Source organism: Echinops telfairi, unplaced genomic scaffold (assembly GCF_000313985.2).
Source record: "Echinops telfairi isolate 266 unplaced genomic scaffold, ASM31398v2 ScPeMD7_7;HRSCAF=31, whole genome shotgun sequence".
Lineage (NCBI taxonomy): Eukaryota > Metazoa > Chordata > Mammalia > Afrosoricida > Tenrecidae > Echinops > Echinops telfairi.
In genome coordinates, this window is record NW_022103904.1 from 24,265,681 (window position 1) to 24,278,323 (window position 12,643).

The 12,643-nt window shown below is 46.7% G+C and overlaps 1 protein-coding gene across 1 annotated transcript; it reads left to right on the forward strand.

Annotated features, from left to right (window-relative positions):
• Positions 1-237: 237 nt before the first annotated feature.
• BNC1 (basonuclin 1) lies at positions 238-11,101 on the forward strand (the record flags this gene model as incomplete). Its single annotated transcript, XM_004708084.2, is given in 4 exon segments — positions 238-340; positions 1,251-1,486; positions 3,453-5,308; positions 9,200-11,101. Coding segments are annotated over 4 exon segments (2,880 nt in total), but the record flags the coding sequence as incomplete, so codon positions are not given.
• Between the last annotated feature and the right edge of the window lie 1,542 nt (positions 11,102-12,643).

Genomic DNA, 12,643 nt, shown 5'->3' on the forward strand with positions numbered 1-12,643 from the left:
GTCCCAACATTTTGAGCCTATTCTCACAGGTCGAGTGAGTATCTGTGCATCGTCACCGTCTTGATGCCGGGCAGGCTGCTCGTCTTCCCAGGGCAAAATACACCCCTGTGGGCCTGGCACAAAGTGGGCAGGAGTTGCTCAACAGTATTGCTGAATGGAGGAATATGTTCATTTTGTCGATGCAGTGCATATCCCACACCTCACTTATGAGCTCTGCACTAACTGTGTTCTCTTGTGTAGGCTATAGGCTGTACTCTGAACTGCAGTTGCCCAAGTTTCAAGCCAGGGAAGATAAATCACCGGCAGTGTGAGCAGTGCAGACATGGATGGGTGGCGCATGGTAACACTGCTCTCTCTCTCCTGCCTTGGCTTGTACTGTTCCCGCTATACGCTTGTAGCTACTCAGGGCCTGATTTATCATTGAAGCTCGGCAGCTAACATTTCTAAGTGACTGCCTTGTGCCAGGTAAACAGGCTCCGTGTTTTACATGTTATCGTTGTTAATCTCACCATCCTGTGGTGTTTCATTAGCTCTGATCTCAAGATACAAAATGGGTAACTCGGCACTACTGTTTTACTGGCCCAGGGCTACCAAGGAAAATGCAGAACATCCAGTTAAATTATCATTTCAGATGAAACAATAAACAGCTTTTAGTACAAGTATGTCCCATTGACTTATCTTTAGTATAAGTATATGCCACATTCCGAAATTCGGATTTAAATCTGACTGTCTCTGACACCAGCCACATGTGGCTCCTGAGTACTTAAAGCGTGTAACGGAAGAAGTGAGTTTCTCACTCTCGTTAACATGGCTGTAAAGTCACATCATCTTATGTGGCTTAGTACTGTTGTATTAGGCTCACCCACAAACATGTCAGAGCCCCTAGCCCTTGCTCTTGACCTCCAGCCTGTGGTCTTCCTGAGAGCCTAGCCTCTTGATTGCCCACTGGCTCCCTGTGCTTTTCCCCCTCTACTGCTTCCCAACTGATGCCAGCCCGCTGCTTTAGAGGTGCCACATTAAAGGGAAAAATACAGCACTCGGTCTAGTACATTAATCTTAGCAGCTTTTGTGAATGACCTAATAGATATTAAAGCTATTAATTCTATGCATGTTTGTGTGTTGTTTTTTTTTTCCTGTTGGGAGAGGTCTCTGAAAGTTAGCTATAGTCTGCATCTTAATCTATGTCTTATGTGGTGCTTCTCTTTCATGTGTAGCCTTCTAAATTATATTTCTTCCTTTTGACTTTTTAGCCCTGAGTAAGCTGAGGATCCCCCCTTTGTATCCAGCAAGCCAAGTGGAGATTGTCCAGTCTAATGTGGTGTTTGATATTAGCAGCCTTATGCTCTATGGAACCCAGGCCATCCCCGTTCGCCTGAAAATCCTCCTCGACCGGCTCTTCAGTGTACTGAAGCAAGATGAAGTCCTTCAGATCCTCCACGCCTTGGACTGGACCCTTCAAGATTACATTCGTGGATACGTGCTGCAGGTACAGGGGCTGTTCCCCAAGAGCTTCTTATGAAGCGCCTGTCCAGGTAACTGAGGGAGCCCAGTTGCTGACCAGGACAACCACCATTGGTTGTCCTTCCCTTTAATACTGTTTTTAGTGACTTGCACCCCTACCTCATCTTCTAGAAGGAAGTCCAGTGCTTGACCCGAGATTGCTGTGAAACTTCAGAGTATGAGAGTTTTTTAATTGTCTCTGTTCTGGGCTTCACAAAGCCAGCTCTTCCACAGTGAGCCACAGGCTGGCTCCATCTCAGGGGCTACCTCTTTTCCGTGGTTATTCCAAATGACATACTGACACAGACTTCCTGGGTGGTGCAAAAGGTGGTTAACACTGGAAGGTTGAAGGTTCCATTCCACCCAGAGAAGCACCGTTTTTGCTGAAAATTAGCTATGAAAAATCCTATAGAGCCCTACTCTGGTATATACTGTGAATTGGAATCAACTCATTGGCAACTATTTGCTGAGAGATAGGGACACCAGATACTGTAGCAAATTATATTGAGGGTTTGGAGACACTGCCTCTTCTTCTCCCATGGAACAGCTGGTGGGTTTGAACTGCTGACTTTTTGAGGTTAGCCGCTCATCACTCTCCTCACGACTCCACCAGGGCTCCTCATCTCATTAAGATGAGCACCAATAATAAATATTAACTAACATATCCTCACCTGGGCTCTTTCCATATCTCAGTCATCTTATGAGCTAACACATATATGATCCCTGTTTTTAGGTTGAAGAAAACAGGCTCAGTGCTTGAAATATTGTAGGAAGTCACTCAACTAGTATGAGGCAGGCCCAGAATCAGAACCCACTTCTTCCTAGCTCTACACACCCCTAGTCTTTCCCTGAAAACATGTCTGCAGCAAACACAAGTGAGTGCAGGGCCCCAGCAGCTAGAAACCACCTTTTATGGAGAGTAGCATTATGATCTTACAGTATGACGTGGATCAATATTTAATGATCCTGATAGTCTTGCTTTCTAGTGTTAGGATTAAAAATATGGAATCAATTACCTTCAACCTCGATTGCATGAAAAATGTATGATGCTACATTCCTCATCATCTTTGAAACTCTTACATGCACTGTGAAAATTCTCAGTAGGCCATCAAGTACATGTCCTGTGATAAAATATTTATTGTAGTTTTTAGGAAAAGTTAGACCTGGCTAGAGTCTGAAAGATCTCCAACACTCCAGTGTAATTACAGCTCTGCTTTGTGAAGCGGGCCGCTGATCGATACAGGCTCATTTGTTTTCTGATGTTAGTTGCTTAGGGAGATTATTAGACTTGCAGCAAATGAACACTTGAGCCAGAGCTAGGCCTGACTGCTCGGTTTATGCTCTTTAGATAAAGAAGTTACTGCCATTCAGATTACACATATTTTCATTATTTTTGAGAAAATAATTATGCCAGGTAAAAGACAATGTCACTTTGGTGGTGCAGGTGATTAAGCACTCAGTTGCTAATCTAAAAGGTAAGCTGTTCAAGCCCACCAATGCTGCTCCTTGGGAGAAGGATGTGGCAGTCTGCTTTCGTAAAGGTTTTAGTCTTGAGCCGCCCCAATGGGGCACTACTCCTCTGTCCTATGGAGTTGCTCTTGAGTTGGAATTGACTCAATGGTGCTTAGCAACACAACTCAATTGAGTTGAAATTCGGTAGACAGTAAGCACCACATTCCTCTAAGTTGGACTTAAGAAATAAATCATTTTATTTCTCTAATTTGGATGACATGTAGGGCCACCACTGTGTAGTTTCCTCTCCTGATAGAGTTTCTGGTGCAGGGGAGTGGATGAGTGGAGCTGGTGTCATCAAACCATGTGCTCATCCAGAAGGGGAACCTTTTTCTAACAGGCATACAGGCACCCTGGAGGCTAGTAAGGGTCTTTTCCTTAGCGGGGCTGGGCTACTAATTCGACCATACCATTTAATTCGGGTTTGGGTTTGGGTCTAGGATGCATCAGGAAAGGTTTTGGACCACTGGAGCATCATGACCAGCGAAGAGGAAGCAACCACCTTGCAACAGTTCCTCCGTTTTGGGGAGACCAAATCCATAGTCGAGCTCATGGCAATTCACGAGAAGGAAGAGCAGGCCATCATCATACCACCATCCACAGCCAACGTGGACATCCGGGCCTTCATTGAGAGCTGTAGCCACAGGAGCTCCAGCCTCTCCACTCCTGTGGACAAAGGAAGCCCCAGCAGCACACATCCCTTCGAGAACCTCATAAACAACATGGCTTTCATGATGCCTTTCCAGTTCTTCAACCCTGTGCCTCCTGCTCTGCTAGGCTCACTGCCTGAACCGTTTCTGCTGGAGCAGAGTCAGGACTCCAAGCAGCAACTCCACGAATCCTTCCCTGACAGCAGCTTCTTGACTTCCACTTCCAGCCCATTTCAGGTTGAGAAAGAACAGTGCTTGAACTGTCCAGAAACTGTTACTCAGAAGGAAGACAGCACCCATTTAAGTGACTCCAGCTCATACAACATTGTCACTAAGCTTGAGAGGACACAGTTGTCCCCCGAGGCCAAACTGAAGCCAGAGAGGAACAACCTGGGCACCAAGAAGGGCCGGGTGTTCTGCACGGCCTGCGAGAAGACCTTCTACGACAAAGGCACCTTGAAGATCCACTATAATGCTGTGCACCTGAAGATCAAGCACAAGTGCACCATCGAAGGGTGCAACATGGTGTTCAGCTCCCTGAGGAGCCGGAACCGCCACAGCGCCAACCCCAACCCTCGCCTGCACATGCCCATGAACAGGAACAACCGGGACAAAGATCTGCGGCACAGCCTGAACCTGGCCCGCACTGAGAACTACAAGCGCCCATGCTTCCTGGGGACGCCTCCAGACTGCAGGCCTCTGCCTGGCTACCCTGCCTCAGGAGATGACTCCAAAGGCCAGCCAGCCTTCTCGAGCCTCGGGCACAATGGTGTGCTGTTTCCCAACCTCAAGACGGTACAGCCAGTCCTTCCTTTCTATCGCAGCCCAGCCACTCCAGCTGAGCTGGCCAACACGCCTGGGATGCTGCCTTCTCTCCCACTGTTGTCCTCCTCCATCCCAGAACAGCTGGTTCCCAACGAAATGCCATTTGATGCTCTTCCCAAGAAGAAATCCCGCAAGTCCAGTATGCCCATCAAAATAGAGAAGGAAGCTGTGGAAATTGCCAACGAGAAGAGGCACGCCGCCCTCAGCTCAGACGAAGATGCCCCCCTTCAGGTGGTCAGTGAGGACGAGCCAGAAGCCTGCAGCCCTCAGTCTGACCAGGCGCCCGAGGAGCAGCACCTTCCGTCAAGCTATGTGGGGAAGCCTCTCGCAGAAGGAGAGGGGTCCCACCACTTCAAGTCGGTGATCGAGCCCAGGGGAATCATCCTCCGAACCCCCGAGCAAGACACATACAACATGGAGAAGGAGCCTGAGCGGAAGCCAGTGGTGCCCTTGGTGCCAAGAGAGGTAGAGGACAATGGCTGTGAGCCCCTTCTCCCCGCTGGCATGGAGCCCCTCGGGCCCTTTCCTGACTACATCAAGCTGCAGCAGCGACTGCTGGCCGGAGGCCTCTTCAGTGCGTTGTCTACCAGGGGAATGGCATTTCCTTGCTTTGAAGATTCTAAAGAGCCAGAGCATGTGGCTCAGCATGCACTAGCGAGGCAAAAGAAAGACAGTCGTTTCCAGTGTGACATCTGTCAGAAGAGCTTTAAAAATGCTGCCAGTGTGAAAATGCACCACAAGAACATACACAGCAAAGAAGCACACCTGTGCATGGTTGAGGGCTGCAGCACCACCTTCCCATCCCGCAGGAGCAGAGACAGGTAAGGTATCCTTGGTAACCATTTCTTTTCCATGATGGTTCTTAAACCTGAAGGCTGCAGGACCTCAGTCCCCATCCTGTCCCCACCACCACACACACACACTTCCTGAGTGCCTGCTTTCAGCTAATCAGGTGAGGCCTACAGTTTGATTGTGGTGGTTTGGGGACCACCAACTTTTGAGAAATACAGTTGGTTGTACAAGCCTGTGTTCCATGTTCCGAGGGCAGTGGCTTTCATAAATGTTAAGAAGGAGAAACCGTATACCCACACACATACCTGGACCGGGCTCTTAGCGACACGCTTATCTTTAGTGAAGCAGATAGAGCACGGGTGGTCCTGAGGAATACCACCAGGCTACCCCCATCAGTGGACCAACCCTTCACTTCCACCCTTCTAAGTGGCAGTGGGGCCATTAAGTCAGAGTTATGAAGGAGGCAAGTGAGTTCTCGTGGCATGCTGGTTAAGCACTTGGGTGCTGACAGAAAAGTCAGCAATTTGAACACAAGCCGCCAGTCACTCTGCAGGAGAAAATGCTTCCATAAAAATGGCAGCCCTGGAAGCCCTATGGCACAGTTCTACTCTGTTAACATAGGGTTGCTCCGAATCAACTCAATGGCAACGAGTTTCCTTTATAGGAAGACATCATCATCTCAGTGAGATTAGCCTCAATATTTGTGGTATTCTAAATTATAAGGCTTATAGAATTCAAGGTACTTTTTAAATTTTTAATATTTTTTATACCCAGCTTTTAGACACAAGCTTCTCCCACCACAGAAAAGCATCTAGCATACTATATGAAAACTCCCACCCAGGCCCAGTAGTACAGCACTCAGCGTGCATTCCCCTAGAATCTGCAATAGAGATGGTACCATTTTAGATGGGGCTTTGTGGGCAGGCCGGGGCCACCACCTTGACTGGGAATCCAAGAAGAGAAGTGTGTTGACATAAAGAATACTGACTGTATGCCTGGAGCAGCTGCTACTGCCAACAGCAGGTACTAGGGCCCACCCAAAGGGGACTGAGCACCCTGTATGCTAATTTATCCAACAAACAGGCACGGAGTCCTTTTCTATGCCAAATTCAGGGGCCATGCCCCTTACCCTTAAAGACAGGCCCTCACTGTGCTGGAGACAAAGTAGTCAACAGGCCATTGCAGCTCTATGTGGGAGTGCTAGGATGGGGCAGTGTAGACTGCTGTCACAACCCGAGGGTACCTGGAAGTGGGGGAAGGCTTCCTAGAGGAAGGAGTGTGTCTAAACCAGCAACTCTCAAATATTTGGTCTGAGGACTCCTTTACAAATTCTGAAAACCTGAGGCCTTCCCACTACAGCTTTCGTATGGGAAAATAGGGGAACAAGCTGTTACCTTTTAATTCAATCTTTCTATGAACTTTTTAAAGGGCCATCATAACTGCCAATATTTACTGTTTTAAAAACTAAAACGGGGGTGGGGGTGGGGTGGAGAATCCATGTATTTTATAGCCCTTGAAAATAATAGTAAACCTATTTATATTAAATAACATTTTTTTATGGAAAAATGACCACATTCTCCAAAATAAAATTTTAGTGAGAGGAGTGGCTATGTTTTACATTTTTACAAATGTCTTTTAAGTTCTAGCTTAAGCCGAGACAGCTGGAATTTTGTATCTGCTTCTACTTTCAGATTGTCACAATAGCACAGTGTGTTGTTGCTGGAAAACTCCACTGTAGGTGCCTGAGGGAATGACAGTGAAAAGGGCAGATAATGTCTTTGTATCAGTATGAGAGTAGCATTGGCTTTGGGGGTGACTAGGGGTTTTTCAGACCCTTGATCTCTACTTATTTAAGCAGATGCCCTGGGAGTTTTGGAGAGAGAGGTAGAGGTTGATGGGGGAGAGAGAGAGAGAAACAGGCATGGGACAGAGTGTCAGCAAAGTCCTGGAAGCAGGAAGCCAGGCACATGGTCCAGGTGGCTTTTTCAGTTGTGACAGTCACCAGTCTTAGGGGCCATGATACCTCAGGAAAAGTATTGGGTTGGGCTTTCAAGGCTTGAGGGTGGGGGTGGAGAGAGGAATCTACAAGTTAGTTCTTGGCATTCCTGGGGCACTTAGGAGTTACGCACAGGACAGCGGGGCCCTTTCTGTGCAAGGTTCCAGTAAATGTGCTTGTCTGACTGTTTTTAACCACTTGTGTGAACTGGAATCCATATGTCAGTCTAGTGTCTGGTTTTCTGCTGACATACCCCGCCCACTCCAGCCCAAAACGCTGACATAATCACAGGGCAAAGTTTCCCGTTGAGAAGCGCTGCTTGCAAAGTGGGTGATCTGGGAGTACCCTTCAGACTGTGGCCGGAAAAAGAAGGGGGGGGGGGAAGAGAAAAGTTAATAAAGAGTAGATTTTATACTTTTTTTTAAAATATGATAGAGTTCCACCCTCATACACACAGGTCTTAGGAGATTTCTGAGAAAATTCAATTCTTAGTTATTTTGCTTAAGGTGCTTTTTTGGTTATTTTTCTCAGTTTGACCTTGGGCATGTCTTCTGATATATATTTGGGGAGATACATTTCTTCCGTGATATTCTCCTGCCCCTTTTAAGATTGTACCCCTTAGGAAAGGGCTGTTTTTTCCCACCTGACATTAGCCAGGGAATATCTGAGCAAAGTCACTGATGGACAAGTTATATCCAAATGATATCGTGTGAGTAAAAGGCTTGGGCCATAATGGATACTCATTATCTTACCTTCAGAAGTAATCATTGGGTAAAAGATTGGTGGTGTGATCACAGTGCTGCATTTGCAAAACTCCTGTCTGGTATATAGTGAAATGTTGCAGATAGGCACTGGACTCTGCACATGTGTGCATACACACACGTACACAGTTTCTAGCCAGTCAGGTGTTCACCGACAGTTATAGAACTGAGGCTATGAGCTTGCACACAAATGCTCCTTAGAAATGTGATGCAGACCACAGACCTACCTTTACATTTTCTAGAGGCCACATCAGAAGTTCTGATGGCACAGTGGTCAAATTACATGGCCACCAACCAATAGGTTGGCTGTTCAAAACCACCAGCAGCTCTGACCTAGGGATCATCTGCTTCTATGAAAACCTACAGCTTTGGAAACTCTTGTTCTGCTCTGTCCTTATGCGAGTCACTAACCGTATTTAGAAAAAATCAAAAGGAACAGTGAAATAACTTTAAATTACTTAATTCAGTATATCCAAAATCTTATCATTTCAATAGGTTACAGCCACACTTTTAAGTGCTCAGTAGCCATGTAAGACTAGTGACAAGTTATTTGGACATTGCACTTCTAGGACAGACTATTTCCTGACCAGTTAACCAGTTTCCACGGAGTGGAATCTGCTTGGGACAGCTTCACATGTGTCAGTAGGACTGTCTCCAGAAGGTTTCCAACGGCTGAACTTTTTCAGCAGTAGATCACCAGACCTTTCTTCCGAGGCACCCCTGAGTAGAACCTCCAACTTTCTGGTGTATTCCACCTTTGGACTCCTCGTTGCATTAAAATGAAGTCTTGTGCTTGGTTTCCAGGAGACTGACAGATTTTTTCGGGGATCTCCCAATTCTAATGGCCCAGTTGAAGTAGTCTAGTCATTCTTGCATGTAGATGAGACACAGGAAGTTGCCTGTCAATCAGATGGTAGAAACTAAGGGGATCTGCGTAAGTCTCCTAGTATACAACCCGTTGGTGTCATTGTGACTGCTAACTTCTGATGGGAGTGGGCTAGTGAACCCTAAATATTCATTGCATCCCCCCAGCGCCTAAGCCCCTTACCATCACTTCTCATGTCTTGAGAATTTTTCCTGGTGTCTACTTAGTCGCTTCATTCACAGTGATGACTATTGCTAAAGCAGCAGGTCGACCATTACTGACCATCTTCATCTTTTAGGCACAGTTCAAACCCAAACCTCCACCAGAAAGTTCTGACCCAAGAAGCACTGGAGAGCACCGAAGACCATTTCCACGCAGCCTACCTTCTGAAAGATGTGGCTAAGGGGGCCTATCAGGACGTGGCTTTCACACAGCAAGCCTCCCAGACATCTGTCATCTTCAAGGGAACAAATCGGATGGGCAGTCTGGTTTACCCAATGACCCAAGTGCACAGCACCGGCCTGGAGAGCTACAGCTCTGGCCCCCCAAGTGAGGGCACCATCCTCGATTTGAGCACTACCTCGAGCATGAAGTCAGAGAGCAGCAGCCGTTCCTCTTGGGATTCCGATGGGGCCAGTGAGGAGGGTAGCATGCTGATGGAGGACAGTGATGGGAACTGTGACGGCTCTGGCCTGGTCCCTGGGGAAGATGGCTATCCCATCTGCGTCCTGATGGAGAAGGCTGACCAGAGCCTGGCCAGCCTGCCTTCTGGGTTTCCCATCACATGTCACCTCTGCCAGAAGACATACAGCAACAAAGGGACCTTCCGGGCCCACTATAAAACCGTACATCTCCGCCAGCTCCACAAATGCAAAGTGCCCGGCTGCAACACCATGTTCTCCTCTGTGCGCAGTCGAAACAGACACAGCCAGAATCCCAACCTGCACAAAAGCCTCGCTGCCCCTCCAAGTCCCCTCCAGTAGCAAGGTGGGAGGCCGAGTGTGCTCGGATGCAGTCATTCTCATTCAGGAAGGTGGTGTAGTCCGTTGTCCAATAACTTTGTTCAGCACCATCTGGGCAAGCCAGGCTAAAAGCATTTGATTTGATCTGAGTTTTCCACACTAGGTTGAGTGAAAGGAAAGTCTTGTGGGAAGTTGGCATTGAGAGGCAGCCTTTCCAAGTATTATTTTTGTTAGCCCCAGAGGTTGTTTTGTTGTCTTTTTTTTCCCCCTCACCCCATGAACATAAAGAAAACTTGCAGAAACTCCGTTTTTCCCAGGTTTGTTTACATGATCCCTGCAGATCAGCATTTGAGGGGGCCAGGACCTGGAGGGAAAGGGAAGCTTGCAGTATTACCCATCAAGTATGTGTTACGGAGGAAGTCTACAGAAGAGTGAGAAACCAACCCCAAGGAACCTACTTTCTGTTCCTTCTTTCAGGAGGATGGACACGGGTTTGGCTTAAGGGGGAAAATGACATTTTGAGGCCATTCCTCCATTTGGAGTAGGGAATTGCTTTGCTCTTTTTCTTTCAATTCTAAAGGTCTCGTGTTACTCCAGGGAGTACTCAGAGGAAGCAGGTTGGCCTCTTACACATTCCTTGTTCATTCTTCATCTGTAAACAAGTTCAAGAGCTAGGGGAAGCACATTTCATACGTTTCAACAGTAGTCATCTTCAATTTGATTCACAGATAATTTTGTGATACTGTTTCATTGGTGTGGGTGCGGAGTGCGGGCCGGTGTGTGGCGGCACACCCACACTGCTGTCGAGAAAGGAGACACCCATCAGTCCGGTGAAACAGCCGCCTCCTAAAATGGGGCATTTAGCAGATCTCAGAGCCTATGGTTAGTAAAAAGAAATTGAAGTTTGTATTCAGAGTTCAAATCCACTACCTTTTAAATTCATGGTTGATTTAAAGTCACAAAAACATTCCAGAAAACGTTGAGGGTTGGAAGAGAGCGTAATCCTCTGGCATAAACGTTTAAAAAGCCAGTGACCTACTGCAGATTATTTCAATTACTTTTTTGTTTGTTTGTTTGTTTTTAAATAAATGTGACATCTTTAATACTTTGCTTGAAATGAGATGTATCTCTCAACTGTTTTGTTACCCAGCTGTTTAATATTCCAGTTTCCCCAAAGTAGAAAAATGTGTATACGAATGAGTTTTCTATGATTTAATAAAGATAATATGACACCTTTATTTGTTTAAAAAGGCAGCTGTTTGTTAAAGTGGTTTTGTCACCTGGTTTCTTTTGTAGGAGCATGTGTACATAGATGTGCACGCGCACACAGACTGATTTTGTTGTTAGGTGCCGTCAGGTCAGTTCAGCATATGGTGACCCTGTGTGCAACAGCTGAACCCCACCTGCCCTGCGCCACCCTCAATGGTTGTGCTCGAGCCCATTGTTGTCTTGCTGAGGGTTGTCTTCTTTGCTGACATTCTACTTGACCGAGCATGATGGCTTTCCCCGGGGACTGGTCTCTCTTGGTAGCATGTGTGAAGCACGGGAGACAGTCTCTCCATCCTCAGTTCTAAGGAGCATTCTGGCTGTACTTTTCCAAAACAGAATTGTTTATTGTCTGGCACTCCATGGTACTTTCACCAACACCATAATTCAATCGCATCAATTCTTTCATTGTCTACCAAGGATTTTACAGAGCTAAAATCCCAAGGCAGGGTGCCTGGTGGACAGGGAATGACACCAGTGTTTCTAGGGCTGCTTTAGCCAAAGTATAAGTAAATGGCTTTGAAGACCATAAAATTGCCTCACAGAGGCTAGAAGTCCCAACTCAAGGCATTGCGTCTAAAAGAGGGTCCTTCTTGGTAACCCTGGACAGTTAGTGCCTTGTAGCCAGATCTTCACATTACCTTCTGCCCGTATATGTCTTAAAAAATAAGACCACTCAGAAGGGAGTATGTTTAGGATTTAACGTACTCTGGTGTGGCCTCTTTAGCGTACATAATAAACTTCCATCTCCAAACAGGGTCATGTTCAGTGAGGGACTAGGACTACCCTTCACTTGCGTGGGGGGTAGACAATTCCTAACAGTAACTGCTCCAACCTCCAGGAAGGAATTACAGCAATTAATAAGTTCATAAAGTGATTATTGAAATGAAAGAATATTGACCTTCCATGAAGGAAGAATATGAACATTGATGTTAAAATATACTGTGCTATCAAAGGCAAGTCTTAGCGAATGTTCAAAAGACAGTGTAATATTTAATCCTCTTGCTTAAGTGCATAGTGTCAAACCCTCACACAGGTTGTTATGACTCATCTGTTTTATATATGAAGTCATGATCCCATCTAGCCATGCCCCCCCCCTTCAGTGGTGACTGTTTACATGTCATTGGAAGGAAAGAAGTCAACAGAGAGGAGGTGTCTCAACCTGAGGTAAGTCACATCCCAACCTACTCCAGGCCATGGCACCTCTTGCCTGAGTGACTGCAGTGGCCACCTACCCGGTTTCCTTGCTCCACTCTTAGTACAGTGGCCAGACCTTAGGGTCTAAGATGTCAAACAGGCCAAGAAATGTCCCAGTGGCTTTCCAGAACAATACAGTACTCTGAAGACATGATCCCACACCTTGCTGATGCCTGCTTCCCCATCTCTTCCCATGCCACCTTTGTGTGTGTGGAGTGGGGTGGAATCATAACCCATTAGCTTATTCCTCCTTTCCCTCCAGTAGTTCCACTTTCCACTTTGCAAGCTCTTCTCCTACCAGCGCCCCATAGTCACCC